Source organism: Erithacus rubecula (assembly GCF_903797595.1).
Source record: "Erithacus rubecula genome assembly, chromosome: 18".
Classification (NCBI taxonomy): domain Eukaryota; kingdom Metazoa; phylum Chordata; class Aves; order Passeriformes; family Muscicapidae; genus Erithacus; species Erithacus rubecula.
In genome coordinates, this window is record NC_136670.1 from 7697930 (window position 1) to 7710616 (window position 12687).

The 12687-nt window shown below is 62.8% G+C and overlaps 2 protein-coding genes across 7 annotated transcripts; both read right to left on the reverse strand.

Annotated features, from left to right (window-relative positions):
* Positions 1–250: 250 nt before the first annotated feature.
* On the reverse strand, positions 251–8938 carry SCRT2 (scratch family transcriptional repressor 2). Of its 2 annotated transcripts, none has more exons than XM_079321480.1 (2): positions 8807–8938; positions 251–2918 (listed from the first exon to the last, which is right to left on the reverse strand). In XM_079321480.1, the coding sequence occupies exons 1-2, from the start codon at positions 8889–8891 to the stop codon at positions 2212–2214; spliced, it is 792 nt and encodes a 263-aa protein (XP_079177606.1). In that variant the 5' UTR covers positions 8892–8938; the 3' UTR covers positions 251–2211. The 2 variants fall into 2 exon arrangements, with proteins under 2 accessions (XP_079177606.1, XP_079177605.1); XM_079321479.1 differs by lacking the exon at positions 8807–8938 and adding an exon at positions 5067–5439.
* SLC52A3 (solute carrier family 52 member 3) lies at positions 8868–12170 on the reverse strand. 5 transcript variants are annotated; one of them, XM_079321470.1, is made up of 5 exons: positions 11658–12167; positions 11160–11224; positions 9710–10777; positions 9345–9468; positions 8868–9221 (listed from the first exon to the last, which is right to left on the reverse strand). In XM_079321470.1, exons 2-5 carry the CDS (start codon positions 11222–11224, stop codon positions 9009–9011), a joined length of 1470 nt encoding a protein of 489 aa, XP_079177596.1. In that variant the 5' UTR covers positions 11658–12167; the 3' UTR covers positions 8868–9008. The 5 variants fall into 5 exon arrangements, with proteins under 5 accessions (XP_079177596.1, XP_079177599.1, XP_079177598.1 ...); XM_079321473.1 differs by lacking the exon at positions 11160–11224 and having other exon boundaries at positions 9710–10587; positions 11658–12170; XM_079321472.1 differs by lacking the exon at positions 11160–11224 and having other exon boundaries at positions 11552–12167.
* Positions 12171–12687: the final 517 nt, after the last annotated feature.

Here is a 12687-nt window from a genome sequence, read left to right on the forward strand (position 1 = left end):
CCTTGTCACAGTCGGGGGTTGTCTGGCTGCTGCCCACTGGCTGAAGGGCTGGCAGGGCCCCGTGGGCAGCATGGGATGCTCCCGGCGCCTCAGCCACCCGTTCCCAAGGGCTGCCAGGACCCCTCTCTTCGGGACAGTTCTGTCCAGGATGCTCCAGCCCACACAGGGCACAGGGCACCAGGGATGAGCAGGCTGGCAGCTCGCGTGCTGCCACCCGCCGCCGCCAATACAAATCCCCCAAGACACATGGTTAGTGGCAGAAATCCCTTTTATATCCCTGAATTGCGTTACAAGTAATACTGCGGGTGGCCGGATCTCAGTAGACTTGTCATACTGGGGCTGGCGAGTACAAAACCTGGCAGAAAAAATCTATCATGCACGGAAAATTATTGCTGTAGTATCTGCTATTTACAGGAGAGAGGGGCAGCAGTGCAGCGCTCCAAGCCTGCCGGCCTCAGGAGACCGTGCTCCGCGGAACGGCGCCGGCATTGTGGGGAAAACCTGGTGGGATGCCCGCGTGGCCAGGGCGATCCCCTCTGTGGGGTGCGGGGGTGGGGTCACCATGCCATGGCAGCGAGAACCACGACAGGGACATCCCCACTCAACCCGTGACCGACACAGGCACCGAGGCAGCGGGAGGAAGACGGCGCAGGAAGACGGTGTGGGGGTGCACGAGTGCGGCCCCGCCGGGCTGAGTCCCGAGGTGTTGGGGACCGGCACGGGGTGATGGGGCTGTGGCAACTCGCGGCCCGAGGTAGGAAGCGGAGGCGTGGGTCGGGCCCCGCTCCGGAATGCGGGGCCGGTGCAGGGGCGCTCCGCCGGGAGGTTGCATAGAGTGGCTGGTTTGTCCCCATGGGGCTGGCGTGGGGCACGGAGCAAAGCAGGAGCCCGTGGCAGCAAGGAAGACAAAGGAGAAGGGCTTTGCCTTTGGGGGAGGCTTGCAGGACATGGAGCCTGGGCTGCCGGGCCAGCTCGTGCCCTCCTGCCTCCGTGCCCGCCACGCAGTCCACTCTTGGGGTCCTGTCCCCGTCCGTGTCGCCGTGGCTGTGTCCTGGGCACGGCAGCTCTGCTGCAGCTCTGTCGCCTCCTGCGAGCCAGCGCTGGCATGGCCCGGCCAGTCTTGACAAATAAATAGTGAAAAGCATAAGTTATAAATAATATAAATAAGAACATTTAAATAGACTCACCCAAACTTTACAGCTACTCTGACCCCCTCCTCCTGAGTGCAGGTGGGGGGCAATGGCGAGGGAGCCGGGAGCCGGCTGGAGAAAGGGCTGGGGATACATGGGGAGGGTGGTTGGGGGTTCGGGTACTACCTGCCCCAGGGCTGGGTCTCCAGCCCAGCTGCCAGCCCAGCCCTTTGCATGGTGAGGGGGGCTGCACCTGCCTAGGGGGGCTATTCCCCATCACTGTGGCAGGGGCCAGTTGTGCCTGGCCAAGCCGAGAGCTGGGAGCCAACGGAGGACGTGTCCTGTGGATCTCTGCTGGAAGCCCCTGGCTCTTTCCCTGATTCCAGGGCTGCAAATCTGTAGTACCAGGATGAACATTGTGCCATGGGGCAGAGGGGCAGCAAGGTGCCCTCTGTGGTGGGCTGCAGGGACCCCAGGGCCCAAGGCTGACTGGCAGCCCTGCCCTCTGTTAGCCTCAGTGGCCATCAGTCCTGCCACACCAGCCCGTGGTCGCATCAAGATTAGGGTCAAGCAGAGAGTTTGCTCCTAGCGGGGAGCAGAAAAGTGTCTTTTCTCCCCTGGGATCCCCCAGGAAGAGAAGCAGCAGCTCTAAATAAATAATAGTAATAAATTAAATAAATAAAGGTGAAAGTCACAAGCTAGGGGGGGAAAATCTCTCCTGGGTATGGAAGAGGTCCCCAGGTGAGTCCCCCGCAGAGAGACCTGCCTGGCTGCGGGGGTACTCTGTGACCCAGGGGAAAGGAGCTGGATCCCACTGTCAGGGACCCCTTTCCCAGGGAGCAGATGGGGAGTGAGTCTGTGGGGATGTTTCCTCCAGCCTCAGCACAGCAACAAACCAGCTGGCTGCAGCTGCAGGAGTGCTGGCACAGGGACTGGGACCAGCATGGGATAGAGATGGGGATGGGGACAGGATAGGATGTGTAGGGGAATAGGGACAGGCATAGGATGAGATGGGGACAGGGATGGGGATTAGGTAGAAGGATGAGGTTGGGAATGGGGATGTGCCACAGGGGTTGGGGGGCTAGTTCCCTATTGCACAGCTATGTTCAGAGCCCTTGAAGCAGGCGGACTCGTAGTGCTTGTTGAGGTACGACTTGAGGGCGAAGGTCTTCTCGCACTGCTTGCACTTGTAGTGCTTGAAGGCGGAGTGGGTCTGCATGTGGGCGCGCAGGTTGGAGCGGTCAGCGAAGGCCTTCCCGCAGTGCGAGCAGCCGAACGGCTTCTCCCCGGTGTGGGAGCGCATGTGGCCCTGCAGCAGCCAGGGCCGGCTGAAGGCTTTGCCGCACACGTCGCACTTGTGCTTGAGGTTGTGAGTGAGGACGTGCATGGCCAGGGCAGGCATGGAGACGTACGCCTTCCCGCAGGTGGGGCATTTCCTCGCCATCTTGCTGTCCAGGCTGCGGTGGGTCTGCTTGTGCCGGCTGAGGTTGGAGGAGGTGGCGTAGGTCTTGCCACACTCAGGGCAGGAGTGGCGGTGGCTGCCACGGCGCTGGCTCTCGCTGCGCCGGCGCGACCGCCCGTCCGTGATGAAGAAGGCATCCATGGAGTAGCTGTCTGTCACTGCTGCCTCCCCATTGAAGTAGCGGGCGGAAAAGCTGGACTGGGGGCTCTCGGGATCGCTGTACTCCTCGTGGCCGGGTGCGTAGGCTGGGTCTGGTGGCGGTGGTGGCAGGCCTTGCTTCTTGTCAGTGTCGTAGCCGGCTGGCGCCAGGCAGTGCTGGAGGTACCCTGTGAAAACAACACAGTGGGATCATTGTCCCTCCAGAGCAGTCTCACCAGGGACAGGAAAAAGCCACAAGCTAAAATTTCCTGTAGGAGGTGCAAAATCAGGATTGTCCCCCCCAAACTTGTTCCTTTCTCTGCTGAGCCACTGAGCACCAGAGCTGCCTTGTCCTACCCTGGGTCCTGTCTGCATCTGTCAGCAGGATGGGTCCCATCCCGCAGGGCTGACTGGGATGGGAACTGGGGATGGAGCTGCAGAACGTCCAGCTGCGTCTCCCCGGCTGCAGGCAGCCCCCGGGGGCCATTAGCCGTCAGACAGCTGTCGGTGCCGGGAGCTCATTGTTCACCGGGGCCATGCCGGTAATGAGCTACGCTCTGTGGGCAGCCGGGATGAGGGGGATGAGGCTGCTCCAGGTTCCTCTTCCGCAGCAAAGGGGATGGGAAAGCCCCCCACCTCTCTGCTGTCCCTGCAGGACCTATTCCCTGGAGAAAGGACAGCACCAGGAAGACAGCAGCACCAGATCCCTGGCCTTCTGCCAAATTGAGTGACCCACAGCCCCCAGATGTGGAGCCAAGATCGGGTACCACTCCACTGGAGTCACGCACATGTGACATTGGTGCAAGTCTGCTCATGACACTACTCTGTATGTGAGACTCCCAACCAGTGTCAGAATGGGCACTGCATTGGCATCCCAGTCCCTCTGTGCTGTCACACAAAGGTCACTGCAGGAGCAGCACTGCAGCCCCCCTCCCACCAGGGCAGCAATTCTGGGGATGTACTGGCACTCCAAGACCCCCAAATTGGTCCCAGAAATATCCTGCCTTGTGCACACTGGTCCTTGTAAGCTGCTTCAGAGGCCTCATCCCCATTGGTAGCGACAGAGGGGCTATCAGGGGCTTGGGGTCAGTGCACAGCTGGGCTAACCCATGCACACCGTGGGGCATCAGGGACATCCCATCACAGCTGCAGCCAAGCATCCCCTAAATCCACACACACTCTGGCAGAACCCACGGGACCCCCTGACAAGGAAATGCTGCTGCTTGTCCCGTGGCGGCCAGGGGTGTCTCCTGTGGGGAGGGGGTTGTGTGGCAGGGGCAGAGCCGGGCCCCCCCCGTCCCCCGCGCCGTGCTGACAGCGCGGGCTGTGCAGAAAGCGCTCTGCTCAGCAATTTCTCACGCTGCCTCCGAGCATGCAGCAAGGTTATTTCCAGGAGAGCAGCGTCGGCAGCTTCTGCCCAGCTGCAGCACATCCCTCCCCCACCGGCTCCGGGTTGATGGGGGGGAACAGAGGACTCCCAGGCCAGACAGGCTTCGCATCCCGGCCCCTGGCAGGGAAAGCCCACCAAGGGCTGGGGAGCACTTGAAAAGGAGGGACAAGCGCCGCAGCGGCTGGGCGATGTTAGCTTGTGCGTGGCTGGATCAGGCCCATTCCCGCATCCAGATCCGTTTCCCAATCCACGAACAGCGAGGACTCCCCAGCCTATGCAACAGACCCCCCGCAACACAGCCAGCCCCTCTTTCGGGGCAGGTGCCCGGGCTGCCCCGTTGGGAGGCTGTGCCAAGTCCGGGGAACTCTGAGCCCATCCCAGTGTGCTCCCGCAGGACGGGATTCCAAGGACCACGGCCACCCCCAGTCCAGCCTTCTGCACCTCTCCCGCTGCTGGGGGTACCCCCTATTCTCCCCTCGCCGCTCCCCCTGCCCCGGAGGGCGCCGGCTCCCCCCGCGCTCCCAGGGGGTCTCGGGGCACCGCTGCGAACAATGAAACCCTCCGGCACGACGAGGCTGCCGCCCCCCGCCGCCCCCCGCCGCCCCCGCAGACCGGTTCCTTCTTACCCTCAGCTTGTCGTGGGAAGGAACCCATCTTGGTGCCCCATGGGCTGGGGGGACTCGGGGCTGCCCACGGGACTGACACTGTCATGCAGGGGATGTTTCCCCAAGGATCAACTTCGGCAGCGGCCGTTGCCCCCGGAGAAGGGGACAAGACGACAACGAAGGATGACACACCCCGCACCTCTCGCCCGCCGCGGGACACAACGCGGGGACCCCCTCCCCGTCCTGCCCTGCATCCCCCCGTATCTCCCTCCCGGTGCCCCGCCGGGCGCACAGACAATAGAGGCGGGGGGGCCCCTCCGGACCCCCGGCCCCGCACTCACCATCGCCGGCGGCTGGGCCGGGCAGCGTGTAGGGGGGCTCCAGGGGGGCGTAGGGGGGCGCGGGGGCCCCGGCGGCCGGGAACGCCTCCGCTTTCAGCTTCTTCACCAGGAAGGAGCGGGGCATGGCGGGGCCGGGCAGCGCTGGACACCTCCGGTACCGGCACCGCCACCGGCCCCGGCCCCCGCACCGGCCCCGGCCCCCCCCTCCCCGGCCCCGGCGCTCGGCCCCGGCGGTGCGCACGGAGAGGCGCGGGGAGGCGAGTGCGAGGGGCGGGGAGGCGGCAGGGCGGCGAGGAGGAGGAGGAGGAGGAGGAAGAGAAGGAGGTGGGGAAGAGGGGGAGGAGGAGGAGGAAGGCAGGCGGTCGGGGGGGGAGGGGGCCGCTTCTCCCGGCCGCGCCCGGAGCCCCCCCAGAGCCCCCCGAGCCGCCGGCAGCGCGGGGTGCCCCGGGCATCACGACACTGTGGGGTCCCTGGTCCCTCCCACTGGTTCCTCCCCCCACTCCGGCCACGGACAATGGGGACACAGGGGAATGGGGGGGAGACGGGGGGGCGGGGGGGGGGGGGGCACATGCCTCTGCCTCCCACCGCCTTTGTCTCCCTGCCTCCAGTCCCCGGGGCCAGGGAAGGACGGGTCTGCCGAGCGGGAGTCCTCATCCCCATCCCTGTCCCCATCCATGTCCCCTGTCCCCATTCCTGTGCCCTGTCCCTTGTCCTGTCTCCATCCCTGTCCCTGTTCCTGCTTCTTGTCCCTTTCTCCTTTCCCTGTCCTTGCTCCCTGTTCCTATCTCTGTTCCCAGTTCCCATTCCCATCCATCTTCTCTGTCCTCATCTCTGTCCACAGACCCTTTCCACTGACCCCTTTCTTTTTCCCTTCTCCCTTCTCCTGTACCTTTTTCTCTCTCCTCAGTCTTTCCCCCTCTTCCCTGCTCTTATCTCTGTCCCACCTCTGTCTTGTCCCCATCCCTGCTCACTGTTCCTATCCCTCTTTTCCCACCTTCTCTCCCCTTCCCATGTCCCTGTCCCAGTCCCCAGGAAGCACCATGACCTTCGGAGCCACAACAATAGCCGGGCTCGTGGCAGTTCATTGTTCCCGGACAGAGCCCCCCCACTCTTACTCCCCCCTCGTCTCATTGGAGCCCCCACTCCCACTCCCCCTCCTCCTCCTCTCTGCGCTCCGCTGCAGGCAGCTGGTGGTCGGGGGCTGCCTCTCCCTGCAGTTGTGCCATCTGAAGGCTAGAGTTGTGCCATCTGAGGGCCAGTGGGTGACACGGGGACCTGACTGGCAGCTGGCCATGCTCTCCTGAGCCTTGTGCAATGCCGAGAGTGTTGCAGCACTTAATAAGGACAGTGCCTCCACTGTCACTGCAGGCAGAGTGCTGGCATGGCTGGCATGGAGCAGCCCTGGGCTCACCAGCCCCTTTGCCCAGGGATGTGGCACTTGATCTGGAGACCAAAAGCAGCATCCCCACAGGCAGCACCATGAGTCTGCCTGCTCACAGCCATGTCTGCTCCTTCAGTTGTGCACAGAGCCACATCTGGAGCCAGCCCTGCATCGCAGTGCCTCTGCTCCACTGCTTTGTGTGGTACTCCACAGCCCAAAGCATCCCACAGCATCCCACAGCATCCCACAGTATCCTGTAGCCCAGGGCACCTCACAGCCCACATCATTCCACAACCTAAAGCATCCCACAGACCAAAGCATCCCACAGCATCTGATATCCCACAGTATCCCATAGCTTCACACAGTGTCCCATAGTTCACAGCATACCCCATCCCGGAGCACCCCATATCCACAGCACTCCACATCCTACACGATCCCAGGGCTGCTCCCCATGATGGCTGGGGTCTCTCCACTTGTTCCCGCAGCGCTTGGCCAGGGATTGCCGGCAGCACCACGAGCCCCATCTGTCCCTGCAGCGCTGCCCTGACGTCAAGGCTCTGCCAAGTTCAAGGTCACCTCTCCCGCAGGACTGTGGCCCGAGGGGACACTGCCTGCCGGGCTGCTCGCGGCATCCCACACACACACACTGGGCTCCCGGCCCTCGCTCCCTGATTTATTTATCCGTGCGTGTGCCTGCTCCCTCCTGGCAGGCACGTTTGCAGAACGGGCGATTACTTACGCCCTAGTTGGGCCTGCCTGCCCGCTGCCCGCTGCCCGCTGCCCGCTGCCTGCTGCCTGCCTGCCCGCTGCCCTGGGATTTTGTCTCTCTCCAGGCTGCGGTGTAATAAGGGAGGTAATTAAGTGTAAAAGGCAGGAGGAGGGAGTGCTGGGAGGGGGGAAGCAGCCCCGGCTCCTTTCGGAGGCAGGGGACTGCGATAATGTATGGTAATAACCGCAGCCAGCCCTGCCGAGCTGATAGCGCTGACGGCAGCGCCTGGGCCCCCCCAAACCTGCCCCCGCCACTGTGGGGAGGGGGAGCAGCGCCAGAAGAAAGGCTCAGCCTTCCTCCACCGGGTTTGTGCCTTCCTGAGCAGCTGTATGGAAATAATTCCCATCGGAGGCAATTGTTTCCCAGACAAGAGGGAGGCGGCTGCGGGGGTACTGTGGGTGAGGGGTTTTGGGGGCTCCCAAGGGCAGGATCATCCTCTTGGGGGGCAGGAGGAGAGAGGTCAGGTCCCTACTCCAGCTCCCAGTCTACCCACAAGGGACATATCCTGCTACTGGAAGGAGACAAGCTGCCCCCTGGTGCCCCCACATCTCCCGCTGGTCCTCAGCTCCCCCATCCTCCATGGATCCTGGACACAGGCTGTGGGGTCAGCCAGGATCTGCCAGAGGATGCCCACTAGTGCCAGGAAGCAGAGCCTTCCCTCGTACCCTCTCTGCTGCCTCAGCTGCAGGACCCCCACCACTGCCAGCTTGGGGGGCTGCTGGCCATTAGGTATTCCAGTCTCGTCCTTCCCAGAGGCGCCTGGGTCGCAGCCGGAGCCCCGAAGTGGCTCCAATCCGTGCTCTGGTGCTGCCGCCGGCGCAGGGAGCAGATGCCAGACAAAGGGCTGGGGACAAAGGCCCGGCTGCCTCGTGCCCCAGGGAAGGGGCGCAGGCACGTGCAGGGCACGGGTGCTGTCCCATCCCGTGCCTGCCATGCCCCAGTGTCCATCCAGCCCCTGCTCTGGCTGGCATGGCTGGGGCACAGTTGGGTACCAGGTGAGCCAACCCTGGCACTGCTGCTGTGCCATCCATACCATGGGCACTGTGCCCACACTGCTCTGATATGAGGCTCTGCTGCAGCCCCTCTCCAGCTCTGCCCATCTCAAGATGCAGCAGGACTGAAATGGGGCACAGGGGGTCACAGGGCTATGGGGAGGGAGCAGAAAGCCTGGGTGGGACCACAGCAGAGGGTGGCAAATATCACACATATCACTTGAGTCCCACTGTGCCTCAGTTTCACCACCTGCTATTGAGAGCCTGATGAATGTTCCATGTTCCCCACAATTTCCCTCCCCATGGCCACCTTTGTCCCCGCTCCCCCCAGCTGATTACAAACCCCCTGTCTGATGGCAGCTGCCACAGCACAGGGCTGGGAACACCACCGGAGCTGCTGGGTGAATCTGGGGCTGTGCCCACCCACAGAGTCCAGGGGGGCTTTATGGCACCATGCCAAATGGTGTCGGACACCCCCAGGGGAAGGTACTGGACATGGCCCCAGTTGAGAGCAACCCAGGTGGGGGGCACTGGCACAGATATCCCCCTCAGTGTGGGAGATGCGGGCAGCAGGGAGGCAGAGAGCTGAGTAAAACACCTTCTATTGTTTTCAGATTGTGGGAACATCCCGTGCCCAGGCGGGGGACAAAGCCCTGGTGGTGCTGCTCCCTGGCAGAGCCCATCAGGGAGCTGTGTCTACAGCTGTCCTGGTCCCAGGATGCTGCTTCCCAGCCAGCCAGCCCTCCTGATTTTGGGAGTTCATGCTGGCAAGAGCGGTGGTTTTGGGGTGCCCACCCCACTCATGCTGGGCACTGCAGCCTGCAGTAGTCATCAGATTTGAAAAGGCCGTAGACGTTGACAAGGGGGAACATGAGCAGTGCCCCGAGGAGGGAGCCCAGCTGCTCCAGCGCCCCGTAGCACACCAGCGCGCTGCGGCTGCAGCTCCGCAGGATCACCCCGGCCATCACCTTCATGTAGGAGAGTGTCCCGGTGAACAGCACCCAGGAGAAGACCTGGTGGCACAGGTGGAAAAGTGGTCAGGGCCAGGGGTTCCCCACTGTGGGGACATTGTGGTGAGGTCAGGTCCAGGTGTGGTGTCAAAGACCTCTCCGTGTGAGAGGGACACTGTGACTTACGATGATGACATCGCCCCACTGGGACTGCTGGAGGAGTGGGCAGGGACTCATCACTGCAATGGCCATGTTGTAGGCACCAAAGCCTGTCCCTGCCATGGTGAGGATGACCATCAGGGTCAGGGACCTGCAAAGGACATGTGAGTGTCACTGGAGAACACTACCTGTCTCTGGTGAGCAGCACATTCTGGCTTCTTGCTGGCTCCATCCTCCTTTCCTGGGAAATCTGTGCTGCCAGAGCAGGGATGCCCCACAGACCCTCTCCCACCCAGTGCTTACACCCTTGACCCCTGCAAAGTAGGGGCCACTCTTGGAGCAGAAGCCCCTGGTGTGCACCCTGCTGCAACCCCCAGGGCTGTGCAACCCACCTGCTGGGCAGGAACATGGCCACGATGCAGGCGAGGGGGTTGGCCATGGAGCTAAGCGTGGTTGCCAGGTGGTAGGTGGTGTGTCCGTAGGGCAGGCAGGAGTAGGACTGCACGGATGGCAGGATCCCGTTGGTCAGGGCGCTCACCCAGGTGACGAGGAGGTAGATGAGGGTGAGCTGGATTAGGGAGTAGGAGACCTTCTGCGGCAGGATGTCCCCAGGTCCCTTAGGATCCTTTGGCCATGAGCAGCCTCTGCTCAGCTGTGAGTCAGCTCCCTCATCAAGGATCTGGTCAAATGAGTTCAGCACAATATTGCTGGGAAAGAGGTGCTGCTGAGAGAGCTCCCACACCTTGGGCTGCCGGGTGAGGAAGAAGAAGGCCAGCAAGCAGGTCAGCATCATTGCAGTCATGAGCAGGAAAAAGACAAGGGTGGAGAAGTTGGGTGGGAGGTAGTGAGTCTCCAGCTGGAAGTTGGTGCTCACAGTCTCGTTGCCAGTGGTGTTGTTGACCTCGTAGCTGACATTGGTACAGCTGGAGATACCAGAGCCCTGGCCCAGGGCAATGAGAGCAGGGATCAGCCCACTTAGCCCTTCACCTATGAAGAAGGTGCTTGTGTACTGGGGCTGCAGCTGCATCATGAAGGGCAGGAAGGTGACAGAAGAGGTGCAGTCCACCAGGGCCAGGAAGAAGGTAAGGATTAGGAAAGGGATGCTGTGGGATGTCCCAGCAATGAGAGCTGTGTGGTTCCAGAGGAAAGCCAGGAGCAAGCAGGCCATGACACCCACGGACACGATCGCATAGATAACAGCCACCTCCTTCAGCAAGCCAGGCCGAAAGCGATTCATGAGGGTGACAAAGAGTGGTCCCACGTTGGCCATCTGGATGATGATGGTGATGTAGGAGGGGAGGTACCACTGCTCCGGCAGCACCGTCACCAGCAGCGGCACCTCCACCCACAGCCCATTGACGGCCACCCAGGAGCCCATGCCAAAGGCACAGGCCAGAAGGTGGGTGAGCAGTGCCATGGCCCAGGACTGGGTGCCTGGGCCGGGGAGTGACGCTGCTGTGCTGTGGGGAGAGACTTTGATAAGTGCTGAGGTGAGATCTTCCAGATCCTGACCCTGTCCTCCCGTGACCACTGCCTGTGTTGGCAGAATAGCTTCCCTCCTACGTGCTGTAGGGGTGTGGGGCCCACAGCCCAACCCAGCCCCAAATTGCCCTCTGCAAGCCCTGTGGACCCCCCTGCCCCCTCCAAGTGATGATACAATGCCCTACTGCCCTGGGTGTGGATCCTGATGAGCTTCACCTAGTCTCATCCTGGAGGGCTGAGGCTTGGCAGCAGCAGGTGCGGTACCCAGGAGGGCATTGAACCTGTGCCAGATCACGTTGCAGCTCCGTGCAGCCTGGAAGGGCTCAGCACAGCCGGGTGCAGGATGAAGAGGGCTCTCACCTGGGAGCTGAGTGGCCTGGGCAGCTGCTCCGCTGGGAATGGACGCCTCGTACCTCCCACTGCATCTGCAGGGCAGGACGATGCAGCGCCCGTCCCCTCCCAGGCAGGACCCGAGCGATCTCGTCACGCTCCGGTGGCACGGGAGACAGGCCCCAGCAGCCCAACCTGCAGCCCAGGCTCAGCTCGTACCATCCAGCTGAGTCAGCTGGGCTCCGGACACATCCCTTGCCCATTCCCATCCCGCTCCTGGGCAGACCTCTCCCGTCCCGCGTCCCTGCGCTCCGTGCCCCCGCGGTCCCGCAGAGGCGTCTCCAGCCCTCTCCCGGGGCGTTGAGGCCGCCGGAGGAAACTCGGGGCTCACGGGGCTGAGCCCGGCGGGCACAGCGACCCACCCGTGGCCCTGGCCCCGCGGGGAGGCACCGAGCTGGGAGCGGGAGGCAGGAAGGAAGCGGGCTCCGGTCTGACCGGTCCCTCGGCAATCTCCCAAGGGTAACTCACTGCGCGTTGGGGGAACCGGCAGCACCACGCGGGCGGGAGCCAGTCCTGGGCTGCCGGAGCGGTGACGTGACGCGGGCGCGTCACCACCTCCGGATGCGGACGGTGATAGCCTGGCCCTGCTCTGTTCTTCGTCTTGGTCCCAGCTGGCAGAGTCTCCAGCTCAGGGGGGTTATTATCTTGCGGTGTCCTGGACTTTGTCCTTGTCCCCGCCTGAACCGTGTTCCCACCTATCACAGACTCTTCTTGCAGGTGCTAGTGTCACTCGGTGACGGTTCCTGACCCCATCAGGATCTTTGCGGGGTCACGGCTTGGCATGGGGCGCTGGGAAACCTCCGAATGTGGCAGCTGTCCCACCTCGGGACACTGCGGGGACCAAGCCGTGAACCAGCGAATCAGACATTTGCACCGGTCGGGAGGTGACACGGGTGAGGAAACAGACCCCTGGTCACCCCCGCAGGACCCCCTCCCCTCCCATCCCGGGACCCACCGCCCCAGGATGTCTCATGGCAGCTCTTCCCCCGGCACCCACCGGGTGTCGCTGGGAGAGCGGGCTGCAGCCCTGCAAAACCTGGGGCTGCCTTCTCCCGTCTGCTTCCCTGCCCTACCGGCTGCAGTGCCTGTATCTGTCTGTCCCTGTCCCCCCGGGGGAAGACAGTTTGCTCTCCTCCAACCTGCCTGCGCCTGTGGGAGCACCCACAGCAGCCAGGACCGTTTGGGTGTAGTGGGGACAGAGTGTCCTGAGGCTGGCGGACCGTGGGTGACAGTGGCGGAGGGTGGTCACAGTTGGAGGCACTGCTGTGATTTAATTCCGGCAGTCAGTTCAGCCCCCCTCAGCTGCTCACTCACACACACACACCCCAGCGGGGATGGGGTATGAAATAAAAAAAGATAAAATAGTAAAAATGATTGAGATAAAACCAGTTTAATAGGAAAAGCAGGGATGTCCTACAGTCCGGGGTATCCCGGGGCGGGGGCGGGGGGAAGGGGAGAGGCAGAACCGTCCCATCCACGTCCCCTCCCAATCTATGCG

What these genes read in the sequence shown, in the direction of transcription:
- SLC52A3 (XM_079321469.1), bottom strand. Translation starts at nt 11,398, where the DNA reads ATGGGAATGGGCAAGGGATGTGTCCGGAGCCCAGCTGACTCAGCTGGA. An exon ending in CCAGGCCACTCAGCTCCCAG is followed by an intron (nt 10,778 to 11,159) that starts GTGAGAGCCCTC and finishes CTCTCCCCACAG; the next exon opens with CACAGCAGCGTCACTCCCCG. An exon ending in GCCATGTTCCTGCCCAGCAG is followed by an intron (nt 9,469 to 9,709) that starts GTGGGTTGCACA and finishes TGTCCTTTGCAG; the next exon opens with GTCCCTGACCCTGATGGTCA.
- SCRT2 (XM_079321479.1), bottom strand. Translation starts at nt 5,190, where the DNA reads ATGCCCCGCTCCTTCCTGGTGAAGAAGCTGAAAGCGGAGGCGTTCCCG. An exon ending in CGGCCCAGCCGCCGGCGATG is followed by an intron (nt 2,919 to 5,066) that starts GTGAGTGCGGGG and finishes TTGTTTTCACAG; the next exon opens with GGTACCTCCAGCACTGCCTG.